A 13,742-nucleotide genomic window follows, 5' to 3' on the forward strand; every position below is an offset into this window, starting at 1 on the left:
CCTGTTAAATGAAAATGTATGAATATAAAATAATGGTGTATTTGGTGTAGTATAAATACATTAAACAATATCATTAAAGCAAAACACTTACATAGATTTGGACTTTGTCATAAAAGTGCAGCTCATTGTAGAAGACGTCATCTGTGTCATTTTTGCAGCTGTTGTAAGGACGGTGGAGTGGAGTTTAGAGCAAACATCATGAGAATTTATTCCCAGTGCCAATGCCAAAAACACATTTATACCCTATTATAATAAATAAAAAACTAGCCAACAATTAATCGCAAACTTACCATAAAATCAGTTTATCTGGCTGAATGTCCACCTTCACGTCTTTAGGTCTCTGAACCTTGAAGTTGACTGTGACATATTTTTTCCTGTCAAACCAGACAGCATGTGCCGGTTGACTGTAGAGAAAAAAACAAATATGGTTTTGTTTTGTGTCCTGATCAGTAAAAGGTCAGGTAGAGTAATAGTTTAGTAAAAGTTAAAGAGCGTGTTCTTACCATTCCTCGGGTCGAACTATTTTGGGCCTGTTCATTTTAATTTCTACTGAAAACTAAAGCAGAAACTCTCTCAGCAACAAACGTGGCTCCCTCAGTCAAACCTTGTGCTTTAACACAGTGTGCAGGCCCAGTTGGAACTATTTATAGAGCAGTTGGTATCAGCTGCTGGGGCAGACCTGCTCTGCCCTTTATAGTCTCTGTGTCTGTGGAACTCTCGGGAAAACAGATGCAAATGCATGTTTCTCAATCCACCCCCGACAGGGTCAGTGAGGAGATCAAGAGGAGCGGAGCAATGACATGCAGAGCTGGAGTGGACATGATAACAAATGTAGGTTCTAGAAAAAAGCTACATATAACTACATATGAAATTTAAGTTTTATTTCAGACACTTGTAATTGCATTGATCTCTAAATAATGGACTCAAACTAATAAAGTATAGTTCGCCAGATAAGCTAAATCCAGTCAAGACTCATAGAAATGCTGCATTTTAATACACTAAGTTATATGATATAAATGAATATGAATAAATGTTTCAAGGTTAATGCTTCAGGATTTTCCACCTAGTGGTGAAGTTACATGTTCCAGTCCAATAATTAAACACAAACGAGCCATTGGTTACTATAAGATAACAGGAATTTAGTCAGTCTACAGTGGGCACATTTTTTGAAGCCCAAATAAGGTTAAAATCTGATCTTAATATAACATACTCAATAGAAATGACACCATGTGGAAATATTACCGATAGAATTACAATCTTTTAATAACGTACAACAATAACACAGAGGCAACATCGCCCCCTACAGTTCCGGAACATACTCGCATAGCTTTCTACACCGGAAGTGAAATAATACGTTCTGGATGTTTGTTGGGAATGTGGCGCGAGAGGTTACTGGCCAAGTTATGACCACACAAAACCAAGAGTGGAATTGAAAAATCCATACCGACTCTAGTTCTTTTTTCAAATTATATTTGTGAAGATTCTTATTTTATCGTTCGTTTGTTCAAAGCAGGAGCAATTGGCCCTAACCGAGGTTAAAATGCCCCGCAGACGCCAGGTAAGAGCAAATGTTGATAACATTAGCCAGGTTAGCATAGATGTTCCTGTTGATATAGTGCATGCAAAAGTCTGTCGTTTAAACATATTAAATCATAGTTGTTCTCGCTGTAATGTTGCCTATGTGTTTATCTAAATCATGGCAAATTGCGTGTAATTTGAGTGATTCATTGATTGATAATGATTCATTTGTATGTTCCTGTTACGTTATCCTGTAATACAGCCGAGTGGGCGTTAACACTCGGTTGGCAAAACAAGTCTATTTAACACATGATGAATGTGTCAGCAAAATTGTTTCTATTTTAACAACTTCAGATTATTTTTATGACTTCAAAGGAAAACTATATAAAAGAAGTTTCATCTTTAAACGTAAACTTCACTCTCTGTTAGCAGTAAAAGACGAAGGTGGTAGTTGTGCTAATGCTAAATGCTATATGCGTCCAAGGTTTTCCCTCGACTAATGTCGTTGCTCTGTTCTTCTGATCAGTCTTACTTTTCTATATATATACTGTTATATCGTGTTAGTTCCAATTATAGCAGTTGCAATTCCTCCGTCTCTGATCAATAAAGTTCAGTCTAGTGTAACAGTTAGCTAAGTCGTTAGCTGAGTTCCTAGCTCATGTTTAGCTGTCACCTTCAATCCCAACATATATTCATGGGGCAGATTCTAAGTAAAGTAAGCGAACACAACACCGCCTGTCAAATATTTGATGCAATATACAGCAATTTGAACACTTATTATATTTATACACACTACCTGTGTTCTAACCACTGTCAACAGTGTATGATGCACAGTATTTCTGTCAGCTTTTAGCAGTTTTACTTTAGTTTGTATTTAGCCAACATCAGCTAGATTGATTTTTTTTCCACTTTGATAAATTATTTTTGATTTTTCTCCTCTGTAGAGACACATAGCTGGTAGTGGTTCAGATGGAACTGAAGACTCAGACTCTTCTGCTGAAAGAGAGCAGACCAATAGCTCTGAAAGCGATGGGAATGTTCCTAAGAGACAGCGTCTTACCAGAGCCTCTACACGCCTCAGCCAAAGCTCTCAGGGTGGGCCAAGAAATCCTGCTCATATTCACTTTCACAGTCTTCTTTAAGTCTTTAGAAACTAGTGACTTTATTTGTTGACATTAGATGCTGTGGATGGGAAACGCGCAGCAGACCATGATGAATCTCCACCACTGACGCCAACAGGAAATGCTCCATCGTCTGAGTCTGAGCTGGACATCTCCAGCCCCAACGCCTCTCATGATGAGAGTCAGTCCAAAGACCAGGCCAGTAGAGACTTGGACAAAGACATGTCCCATCGACCCAAGCGACGGCGCTGTCATGAAACGTACAACTTCAACATGAAGTGTCCCACACCAGGCTGTAACTCTATGGGTGTGTTTTCTTTGCAGCAGTAAATTATTCTGCTACTGTTATGTTTTGTAATGAATATTTCTTTTTCTGTGTTAGGTCACTTGACAGGGAAACACGAGCGTCATTTTGCTGTGTCAGGCTGCCCACTTTACCACAATCTCTCTGCAGACGAATGCAAAGTTGGTAGTTTTAGATTTTTCTGTATTTATAATTACTTGTTTATTAGTAATTTATAATTACTAATTACTTACTCATCAACTTTGGAACATACGTTGAGAATATCAAATATAATAGATTTTCACCAGAATTTCTGCTGTTTATACATATAATTACATTGCAACTTTCATCACAATGATCAATTATTGGAGTCTGGTCATATTAGAATTTTTCTGAGCTTTCTTGAGTCCAAATAATATTGTTTATTAATATGTATCAGTGTCTCAGGTAATTTTGTGTAGTTTATGTGTCTTCTTGGCTTTGACTTTTATATTTTTATATATTTTAAGATATTAGCAAGAAAACAGTTAGCGATGTCTGGGCTAACATTTAGCTATTTTTAGAATAACTAACTGAATCAGATTCTACAAGTTCATGCTGCCTTTTTTAATATTTTTAGGTGAAAGCTGTGACTCGTGAGAAGCAAGAAGAGGAGATGAAAGGGCACGAAGAAAACAACTCGCGGCACGCAACACGGCATCAGGTTTTATTTTTATACATTTTGTACAAAACAAATGGTGTAAAACCAGTGAGGTTGTATCTGTCATGACTAACAAATGTGGATGTTTTTTCAAGTACCCAGATTAACAATAATTAAAGTTGGACAAAAGAGTGAAAGCTGCTGTTGCTTAGTAACAGTAGAAATAAAGAACCGCGTGGTTTACAGTTGATTTTCAAATGCTACAGGTCGGGTTCAGACACTCACATTTTCTCTTCTGCTTTTCTCTTCAGACACCAACACCAAAACAGAGCAAATACAAAGAGCAGGTGGCTGAGATGAGAAAGGGGAGGAACTCTGGTCTACAGAAGGAGCAGAAAGAGAAGCACATGGTAATGTCAGCTACTCCTTATCAGGATGTTACTGCTACAAAGTGATAACGATTGTGTTGTTAAATGTCTCGTTTCTCCATCGTTTGGACCCGTAGGAACATCGTCAGACCCATGGGAACACCAGAGAACCTCTGCTGGAGAACATCACCAGTGAATACGACCTGGAGCTGTTCAGGAAAGCTCAAGCCCGAGCATCGGAAGACCTGGTACTAAATACTGTCACAGGATTTTAACAGGATTTCTCTGTCAGCACAGCATGTTTCTTTCAAAGTGAAAGGATTGCCTTCAGCAGAGACGGCCAAAGGCCAACTGTTGTTGCTTTTTTACACCAGGTGTTAAAAATGGCAGTATAACCGTATGTTCTCTTCCTGCAGGAGAAGCTGAGGATCCAGGGTCAAATCACAGAGGGCAGCAACATGATCAAAACCATCCTGTTCGGCCGCTATGAGCTGGACACCTGGTACCACTCGCCGTACCCCGAGGAGTACGCACGGCTGGGCCGACTGTATGTCTGTGAATTCTGCTTGAAGTACATGAAGAGTCAGACCATCCTCAGGAGACACATGGTGAGAAAGTCCAGGGTGAAACAGAGATGGAACGGATGCTAGTAACTGTGTGTGTATGTGTGTGTGTGTGTGTGTGTGTATATATATATATATATAGACAAGAAATTTTAAGGATATATATATTTATATATAGACAAGAAATTTTAAGGATATATATATTTATATATAGACAAGAAATTTTAAGGATATATATATTTATATATAGACAAGAAATTTTAAGGATATATATATTTATATATAGACAAGAAATTTTAAGGTTATATATAGTTATATATAGTCAAGAAATTTTAAGGTTATATATAGTTATATATAGTCAAGAAATTTTAAGGTTTGAAATAATAACATTGAATGTTTTCAGGCCAAGTGTGTGTGGAAACACCCTCCAGGGGATGAGGTTTACAGGAAAGGCAACATCTCAGTGTTTGAAGTGGATGGAAAAAAGAACAAGGTGAAGACTTCCTCTGTCACAAATGTCCTCATCACTTCACTATCTTCTGCTGTGGACTCGTCTTTGTCCGAGTCTCTGAGTCTGTGACTCAGTCCTGCTGTGGTTCTGTCTCTCCTCAGATCTACTGTCAGAACCTGTGTCTATTGGCCAAACTCTTCCTGGACCACAAAACCCTGTACTACGACGTGGAGCCGTTTCTATTCTATGTCATGACGGAGGCTGACAACACAGGCTGTCACCTAGTGGGATACTTCTCTAAGGTGAAAAGAGAAAACTGTCTTTGGTTGTTGATTTTATCAGCTATACAAGAACAGCCATATATTCTGCTGTAGAGGAGCAACTGAAATGTTTGTCTTCACAGGAGAAGAACTCCTTCCTCAACTACAATGTGTCCTGTATCCTGACGATGCCTCAGTACATGAGACAGGGCTTTGGAAAGATGCTCATTGACTTCAGTATGTACACAGTTTTTTCTTCATGTGTCTGTTTGATGTATAATGTATGTCTGTTGTCATAAAAGTACTAGGTTACATTGAATATTGTAGATGTTATTGTACTTGTCAACGTTATTGTTGCAGTTTATTGTTTTGTTGCAACATATTTTCCTCATTTCTATGTTTTACTTTTATAAATTAAATGTAATAACAGTAAATAATTGTAAAGTTAAGTCAAAAGAATACATTTGAAAATGCAGACAATTAAAAACCATCTGTCATTTCATTCATAATCATTTAAATGAATAAACTGAGAGCCAGTCTCCATGCAGGTTACCTTCTGTCCAAGGTGGAAGAGAAGGTGGGTTCTCCAGAGCGCCCTCTATCAGACCTGGGTCTCATCAGCTACAGAAGCTACTGGAAGGAAGTTCTGCTGCGATACATGTACAACTTCCAGGGCAAAGAGATTTCAATCAAAGGTGAGCAGCACGTCTGTGTGTATTTTTCTTCAGATACATGTGTACAGATACTTCACACTGACCCATGTGTTTTATCTGCTGCTCAGAGATCAGTCAGGAAACTGCAGTAAATCCTGTGGACATTGTGAGTACGCTGCAATCTCTGCAGATGCTGAAGTACTGGAAAGGCAAACACCTGGTATTAAAGAGACAGGTGAGGAAAATCTGTGGACTGTGTTGTAGTACTGAAACTTCAGCTCCAGTGACTTTTTTGGTTGTTTTAAAAATGTCAGAGAATCAAAAAATAACTTTGTGAATACATTAGTATTACAGCTGTGTATTTGAAAAATCTTTTTTTAAACAAAAATATAAACACTAATAAGTAAAATAAAAAACCCTGCATGCATATTTATTAACACACAGAGCCACTTAAAAATTAATATTTTTAAAGACAAAATATCACTTATAAAAAGGTAACAAATTCAAAATAAAAAAATCCAGCTATATGTCCTTGACTGTGTCCTGAATTTGCAAATTGACTCTAAAAGTGCTTGAACCGGCCTTGAATTTGAACCAGGTAAAGTCATGTTTTTTCACCTCTGGTTCATGTCATGATTTTTTTTGTTTCTCTTCATCAGGACCTTATTGACGAGTGGAAGGCCAAGGAGGTGAAACGAGGAAACAGCAACAAAACCATTGACCCTACTTCACTAAAATGGACACCTCCCAAAGGAACATGAGCAGCAGGAGCAGCTCCCAACTGAACCAGACTAAAGTTAACTGAACTTAACTTGAACCTTCAGCCACAAACAGCCTTCACCTTAAACTGTCCACTAAAATCAGTATTTTCCTTTTTTTGGAGGCTTTTTTCTGTTGTGTGTCATTAAACCATTTTTGTACTTTTATATATTTTGTTTTAGTTTTCATTAATACTTGGAACATCAAACTAAATGTTAGAAACACATTTGTTGAAAAACAAAACAAAAAACAACCAATAAATATTTTGAGAACTTTAAAACAGAATTCATAGTTATCTTTATTTCTTTCCCATTCAGGAAGTTCAGAATAAATGTTTTTATGACATACGTTCATCCTCAACATGATGTAAAAACGAGGATAAGGTCTGTAGCGCCATCTTTGGTGTAAAATGTGTCCACATAAGACGCGCATCATACAACTACACAGTAAATTTCATCAAGTACGAAATTGGTCATTGCTTTAGCTCAGAGGCCATGTCTCTGTCCGTCCTGTAGCAGACCCAAGTTCCAATCCGGGTACGACAATTGTGTCAAACTTCCGTCTTTTCTTGTAAAGGACATGGTGTAGTTTCACCAAAGACTAAAAGTAAGCAGCGGTGTCTCCTTTGTGACGCGGGACTCCATTACTGTCCCCACAGGACTCTGCTTTAGTCCTAATTAAGGACTAGTTTTTCCTTGGGAGGGGATTTGAGGCAGCACCAGCCCGTACCCACGAATGGAGAGGACACTCACCTGTTTGAAGCAGAAGGGCATGGTGAGCACACTGACGCCCACGATACTGTTCACCACGTTCATGATGAGTCCGGAGTTCGACGCCGTCATTTTGAACAGATATTAATTACTAACTTAAACCAAATTTGTTTGCAGTGGAGTGGAACTAAGTCCGTCCAATATCTAGTCCTGAGCTGTGACAGCAGTGGGACCAGGAGCCCGGACTTCAGCTAAAATCCGGGTGAGTGTGTTTTCTTTCCTGACTCCGTGGATTAGTGACTCTCGAGAGCAGGGGTTCCCAAACCCCGGACCGGGAACGAGTGCCGGTCCGTAGGTCATTTAGTACAGGGACACAGTGGAAAAAATGTATTTAAATTTTACTAATCTACATCATTGAAAAATAATCCAGTTATATTCATTAACATTTGTTTCAATTAAAGCTCATCTGGCGATGTTTCAAAACAATGGGTCATTCAGACTCTGTTACTAACAGAATAAAGTCTAAAAGATGTTTTATTTAGAAATTTAATGATCCTTCAACGTTGGCGCGTAATAACCGGTTCCCAGTAACGGCTGATATCGGCCGACAGGTCCTTGGTACAAAAAAGTTTGGGGACAGCTTCTTCATAAAAGCTGTGAGTTTGCTTTATCTCCCGGTCGATTGAAACCTTCGGATGCAATGAACGCAAGATTCAGGATATCAGAAATAAATCAGATCTAAGGATAACTGTTTTCTTCTGAACGCGTATCCAGGAAGTGAAGGTTAGAGTCGAGGAAGTTTTAGAAGACGGAACAGACCGCAGGGACTAACAGTGTTGAAGTACTCTGGCTCCCGCTAGCGGTCTTGTATTGATACTGCGGTTCGATTCACTTGCTTATTAAAACGGGTCTCTTTTTCCTCATACTCCCTGCACATTTCCATACATTTTTAGTTTATATTTTAAGTGTGTATTTTATTGAAATGTTTTTTCTTGGCTTGGTGGACTTTGAGTAGAGAGCAGACGAAAGAACTACTCAAAATATGTTCTTACAATTCATATATATCCTGGTATGTGTTCATGTGGACTGGAGGTCAGACATTCGGTTATTTTTTACTTGACTGACTTTTATTTGGGCAACTTTTTTTTAACAACCTTATATATATTTTTTCTATTTTCTAACCTGTTAAAGCTTTTAGTTTTCTTTATTCATTCTTTATATCTATTCTTTATTTATATTTTAGTTCATCCAGTCTTGTTTGTTATCCTGTACAACCTGGTGGTTTTAGTTCAGATCTTTTTTTATCTTTTAATTAAGTTTTGGACATTTCTAAATTTCCTCTTAGTAATTATTTTGGTTAGTGTTTGTGTATTATTGGCTTACTCCCTGTTTTGTTCTCAGTACAGTTTGAATGACACTTGTTCTTCATTAAGATGTTAGGGCTCACGTCGCTCACCTCTCATCTAATGATGATAACATCAGCAGCTACGCTCGGATCCTGTTTTTCCAGATGCCTTGGAGATTCCCTGTTTACCGGAAAAGGAAAGGGGCAACAGTGGGGGCGGGGGGGAATGGTGTGAGGGGCTATACTGTAGGTGCGAGAGGGAAACAACCTTTGAACATTTGTGGATGACGTCAGAGAGTTTAAAGTTAGACTGAACACCTGAAGCAGCGCTGGCATGATTTCCATTGCTCCACACGCCTGTCTGGTGCCCTCCCTGATGCATGACCATTGTGTTGTTTGACCAGGAAGGAGGTATGGAAGGAGGAGGTCAGGGGGGAGGAGAGTTGACCTGGGATCTTTGTCCTCTGGTGGATGAAGGATTTCCAGAAGCAGGGATGTGATGGAGCTTTGAAAGACAGATGTGGGGATTTCTAAATGGAATCATTTGCATGTGAACATGTGTAGAAATGTCCTTCCTTGGGATCATTCTGAAAAGTCTCCTCTAAAAACACGTTTCTAGGATTATACTTTCTAAAGCGTCGCCTCATTTCTATTTTTTGCCCCTCATTGTTGGCTCAGTCCTGGGTTTTTGCCCTTCAACCTGCTGCTGTTCCAGCGCTGTCTTTTACATATATGATCTAAATAAACTTTATTGTCGTCATCTTTGTGTGTGCACGTCTAGTGTGTGTGTGTGAGAGAGAGACTGTGAGTGTGTGTGTGTGTCTGCGCATATGTGTATGATCAGTGAGGTTAAGGCAGGAAAACCCTGGCCATTGTGCACTGGTGACCCCTCAAAATCAATGTGACAGAGCGCTTGATTGGCCGGAGGGTCCTGTCTCTCTTCACCTAATCCCTCAAGGTGGACCCTTGGCCAGGCCTGCTGCTCTCCCAAATGTGTGTGTGTGTGTGTAGAGTTGAGGATCTTTACTCCTGTGTGTCTTTCTGCACCTAATCCTTCAAGATAGACCTAAGACCACGGGATGGGGCATTAGTGCAGTTACAGGGGGTCAGGCCTGGCTGTGTGTGTATAGGAGACAGAGCTTTAAGTGGGAGCTCTCCTCCACAGTAGTCTAATTAGACGACAGAGAACTGATGTATTTCTCTGGCACTCACTCATGTGTGGAAGTTGTGGCTCTTGCTTTTATTTGGGGTGGGGGCACATTTTCGGGCAGATTTGGACGGATAACCTAGTCGGGGTGAAATTAGACGCAGGCATCTGGATTTGACCCCGGGTCCTCGCCGCAGCCCCTTGGGTCACCCTGGGGTCACGGGGCACAAAGCAGAGCACTGACCCAGCACAGGTCAAGCATGCGGGCGGCTGAAAGGACGCCTTTGTGGGGCCTGGCATGCTCACCATTTCCCATGAGCACCAGGGGGAACTGTGTCTGCCCAGGAAACTGGACCGGAGATGTGAGGAGCCAGACGAGGTGTGTGTGTGTGTGTGTGCGCGTGTGTGTGTAAACCATAATTGATTTCAGTTTATACTATTCCTGCCTGTTTGCCTTATGATTATCACTGACTGAGGGTCACAGTTTACTCAGATTTGGATTTACTGCTGCACAAGTCGCTGTGTGTTTGTTTTCAGTGTTTTGGTTCAACTGTCAAACTGTTGAAGGAAAAATAACCTCCAAATGTGTGAGTTTAAAGTCCAGATGAGGGATTACACGGTGATTGGATTAAAAAAAAAACTCACCAACTCACCATAATGAATCGGTATTGAACAGTCCAAAAAAATCTAAAATATAATATATATACAATATATATATATCCATGTATTTTAAAAATAAGGTTTATCTTATAATAGTCTTTTAACGTCTCTGTCAAATTAATATCAGCTACAAATGAACAGGAATTAAAGGATAATCACTGAGGATTCTGAACCAGCGTTCTTTGTGTTTAATCATGAACATCGGGTTCTTCACAGAAGTTAGCATGCAGCTGAATATCTCACAGCTAAGAATATTTAATAAAATACTTTTATTTTAAAAGATTTCCCAATAATAACATCAATGTTAAAATGTAGCTGAAATAAGAATTCCAATTTTGCATATTATGTGTATATTTAGTGAAATATAACTAGCTATAAAGATTTAAAAACTGTATTTGAAAAACAGGAATGTGTTGCAATAAATAATAAAAATACAGAAAAAACAAACCTGGGGTTTGTATAACAGATGGTTGAAATTAAATCAATAATAAAAATAATAAATCACAACAAATAAAAAAATAATGGGAACAAATTCAGGAGCTCAGGAGATCAATAGACAAAAATATGTTTTTAGGATGAAAAACAAACGACTTTATTAGTTACTTTAAAATGAACAGTTATTAAGTGTTGATTTACAGTTAGCTTCAAATTGGGCCAAAACGACATGTAACAATAGGCCGTAGGTGTCGTGAACTGTGCTAAAAGTTAAACAAAATTAGCTAAAAACAATTAGCCTCATGATAACTTAGACAGAGTTTAAATTCCATTTGAAGGATTACATGCCGTCCCACCCTGGAGCTAATTCCCTTTCAGATCCAATCCTACTTCTCTTTCACAGCTCATGGAGATTTATTATCTTTTCTTTCTCTTTCTTCTGTTTACGTTTGTGTGTCGGGGGAATGAGGGAGGGAGGGAGGGAGGGACGATGAGGGGGAGGAGGAGCAGGGGGAGACGGAGGGGAGAGAGGTGCATGGCTCAGATTTGTAGGTACGCCTGTGGCCGTTGCTTGTGTACATCTGTTAGCGCCTCCTTAATGAGCAGGAGGACGCTGCCTGCAGTCCTGTGTGTGGCCCTGTGAGGGGCAGCCTGGAGCCCTCTGCTCCAGTAATCTCATTTAATTACGCCGCCGCATTAGACGACCAATGAATGGGGTTTTTAGGCGAGGCCTCTCACACAGAAATTGGCGGCATCCAGCTGAACATTGACCACCTTTGTCCCCCCGTCCCCACTCTGTCCTATTAAGACTTTTGTCATTTGACCATCAGCACAGCGACCACGCTCTACAGCACTAACAACTGCCCCACTAATGCTGCACATTAAAAAAACAAAGATGGGAAGGTAAAAAAGGAAACAATGGACAGTCTTTTTCTTGCTCTGTGGCTGAACGGCGTGCGTCTGACCCCCAGCCTCCCTCCCCCCAGACCTCCTCCCCCCCTCCATTAATGAAGCAAATGGAGCTCAGCATTATCCTCAGTTCCACAATCAGAGAATCACAGATGAAGAATGCATCTCCTCAAGAAGATCCTTCAAGCCTGCTTATCTAGGAGAGAAAGAGGAAAAAATCAGCGGCTGTTTCCTTTATACGACACAGAGTAGAAGTGGAATTTGCTTTGTTAATCTCCAGGGAGGAGGAGGAGGAATAGGGGAGAGGAGGGGGAGGAAATGCAGGAAGGAGTGGGAAGTGAGAGTTCACAGTGTGAAATTGATTTGGAAGCTGAACACTTTAAAGATGATTTGGACTTTTACAGACAAACCAGGAGACGCTGCAGTGTTGTGTTGGTCCTTGTATTTTTGGTGATTAATTACAGTCTGTGTGAATGGATGGAAAAATAAGGCCATTAAACCCTAGTGGCCACAGCTTACACTGCACATGTGCGTTCATCAAGTCTGCCGTTATGCAAATATAAACAAAATCCCACCTTTTTGATGTGTTGGGGGTGAGGGGGGGGGGGCAGGGTCACCCCCCATCACATCTACAATGTCCAGATTCATATCATACAAACGTGAACTGCACCTTTATATAATTCCACTTCTGTGTTATTTCCTGCCTTGTCGTCGGTCTCCTCTAAATACCAACATCAATTATTTTTATTAGACAGCAGACTTTGCTGCTCCTCATATTTACATCCTTATATTTATGTTCTATTATATTTAAATATATTCTTACTGACACATTCACGGCACGTTTGGTGTTGTTTTGCGTTTTTATTTAAATTTAAACATGTTGATATTTAGTCATGTGTAAACATAATGACGTCCAACGTTTCTCAAAGTTCTAAGACACATTGAAGCACAGCTCAACTCTTGACAGAGATTTAATGATTAAATGTGTGTTTCAGTTTCACAAAGTTCACCTTAAATCTCTCTCTGTGTCAGTATGACATTCTGTGCAGTATTATTGCAGTAACACATGGTACTACTGCAGTATTCTCTCATCACTTTGAATGTTGAAGTGTTTAATTTCTCCTTCCACAAGAAAAGGAGACACACTCTCACACTCTCTTTTGCACATACACACATACACTTAGGTACGATCTCACACACACTCACACACACACACACACACACACACACACACACCCCATGACACACACCGTGTCTGTGATTGCGCCCAAACTGGCCATAAATCCGTTGTGTTTTTAAAAGACTAGACCCATAAAGAGAGAGGAGGTGACGGAGCAGCACTGATGGGTCAATATGGGCCCTGTCCTATTAAACACACACACACACACACACACTCACGTCAACTTGAACTTTTTCGTCTTTTGACACGGTCTCTTCATGTTGTTTTTGTTCCCATCATTCTGTACAAACTTCACACAAAAAGCAGAGGTAGATAAATTCAGTGCCTGAATATAAAGCACCAGGACACTGACCCTACACTGACTATTAGTCAGTGATTCTTTTGGATTTTTCGGTGTTATAAAGTTGGCCGAGGGCTAACGTAGCCGTCTGAGTACAGAGAACACCGCGCTGAATACAGTTCACAGTCTTAAACTAGCTAATGAATACTTTCAAATGTAGCTCAGGATGAAATGGAAGTTAGCCTAGTTTCTGTAATGACACGCTAAGAGACGCCACGCGGCTGTGCATCACGTCACATGATCAGAGCCACACTATAGATGTGGCATTTGCATTAAAAACACACTCAAATCATATTCATGTATGCATGGAGGAACACCGGAGCAAATAAGTATAAGAAGAAGGAGCGTACATGTGTGTGTACGTGCACGCGCACCCCCCCCCCTCCCCCTCCACCCACGT

General features: G+C 40.0%; 2 protein-coding genes across 3 annotated transcripts in view; one reads left to right on the plus strand and one right to left on the minus strand.

Moving 5' to 3' along the window:
• LOC103382371 (alanyl-tRNA editing protein Aarsd1) overlaps positions 1-664 on the minus strand; it is a 6,193-nt gene extending 5,529 nt beyond the window's left edge. Inside the window, exons 1-3 of the mRNA XM_025057970.1 lie at positions 504-664; positions 291-404; positions 78-158 (exon numbers count right to left, since the gene is read on the minus strand). Coding sequence (XP_024913738.1) covers positions 78-158; positions 291-404; positions 504-538 — 230 coding nt within the window. The 5' untranslated portion in view covers positions 539-664. The remainder of the gene's footprint in view (positions 1-77; positions 159-290; positions 405-503) is intronic.
• A 674-nt stretch (positions 665-1,338) lies between these two features.
• kat7b (K(lysine) acetyltransferase 7b) lies at positions 1,339-6,901 on the plus strand. 2 transcript variants are annotated; one of them, XM_025057968.1, is made up of 14 exons: positions 1,339-1,558; positions 2,463-2,613; positions 2,698-2,946; positions 3,022-3,104; positions 3,542-3,625; positions 3,874-3,972; positions 4,068-4,178; positions 4,347-4,538; positions 4,897-4,986; positions 5,106-5,246; positions 5,348-5,441; positions 5,753-5,899; positions 5,986-6,092; positions 6,517-6,901. In XM_025057968.1, the coding sequence occupies exons 1-14, from the start codon at positions 1,541-1,543 to the stop codon at positions 6,616-6,618; spliced, it is 1,668 nt and encodes a 555-aa protein (XP_024913736.1). In that variant the 5' UTR covers positions 1,339-1,540; the 3' UTR covers positions 6,619-6,901. The 2 variants fall into 2 exon arrangements, with proteins under 2 accessions (XP_024913736.1, XP_008313369.1); XM_008315147.3 differs by lacking the exon at positions 1,339-1,558 and adding an exon at positions 1,884-2,233.
• Positions 6,902-13,742: the final 6,841 nt, after the last annotated feature.

The sequence above is a fragment of the Cynoglossus semilaevis genome, chromosome 8 (genome assembly GCF_000523025.1).
Source record: "Cynoglossus semilaevis isolate Cse_v1.0 chromosome 8, Cse_v1.0, whole genome shotgun sequence".
Classification (NCBI taxonomy): domain Eukaryota; kingdom Metazoa; phylum Chordata; class Actinopteri; order Pleuronectiformes; family Cynoglossidae; genus Cynoglossus; species Cynoglossus semilaevis.

Excerpts from the sequence above, each read along its gene's own strand:
- kat7b (XM_008315147.3), top strand. The coding sequence starts at position 2,177 with ATGTTTAGCTGTCACCTTCAATCCCAACATATATTCATGGGGCAGATT. Across the intron at positions 5,442-5,752 it reads AAAGATGCTCATTGACTTCA|GTTACCTTCTGTCCAAGGTG; the intron begins GTATGTACACAG and ends GTCTCCATGCAG. Across the intron at positions 6,093-6,516 it reads ACCTGGTATTAAAGAGACAG|GACCTTATTGACGAGTGGAA; the intron begins GTGAGGAAAATC and ends TCTCTTCATCAG.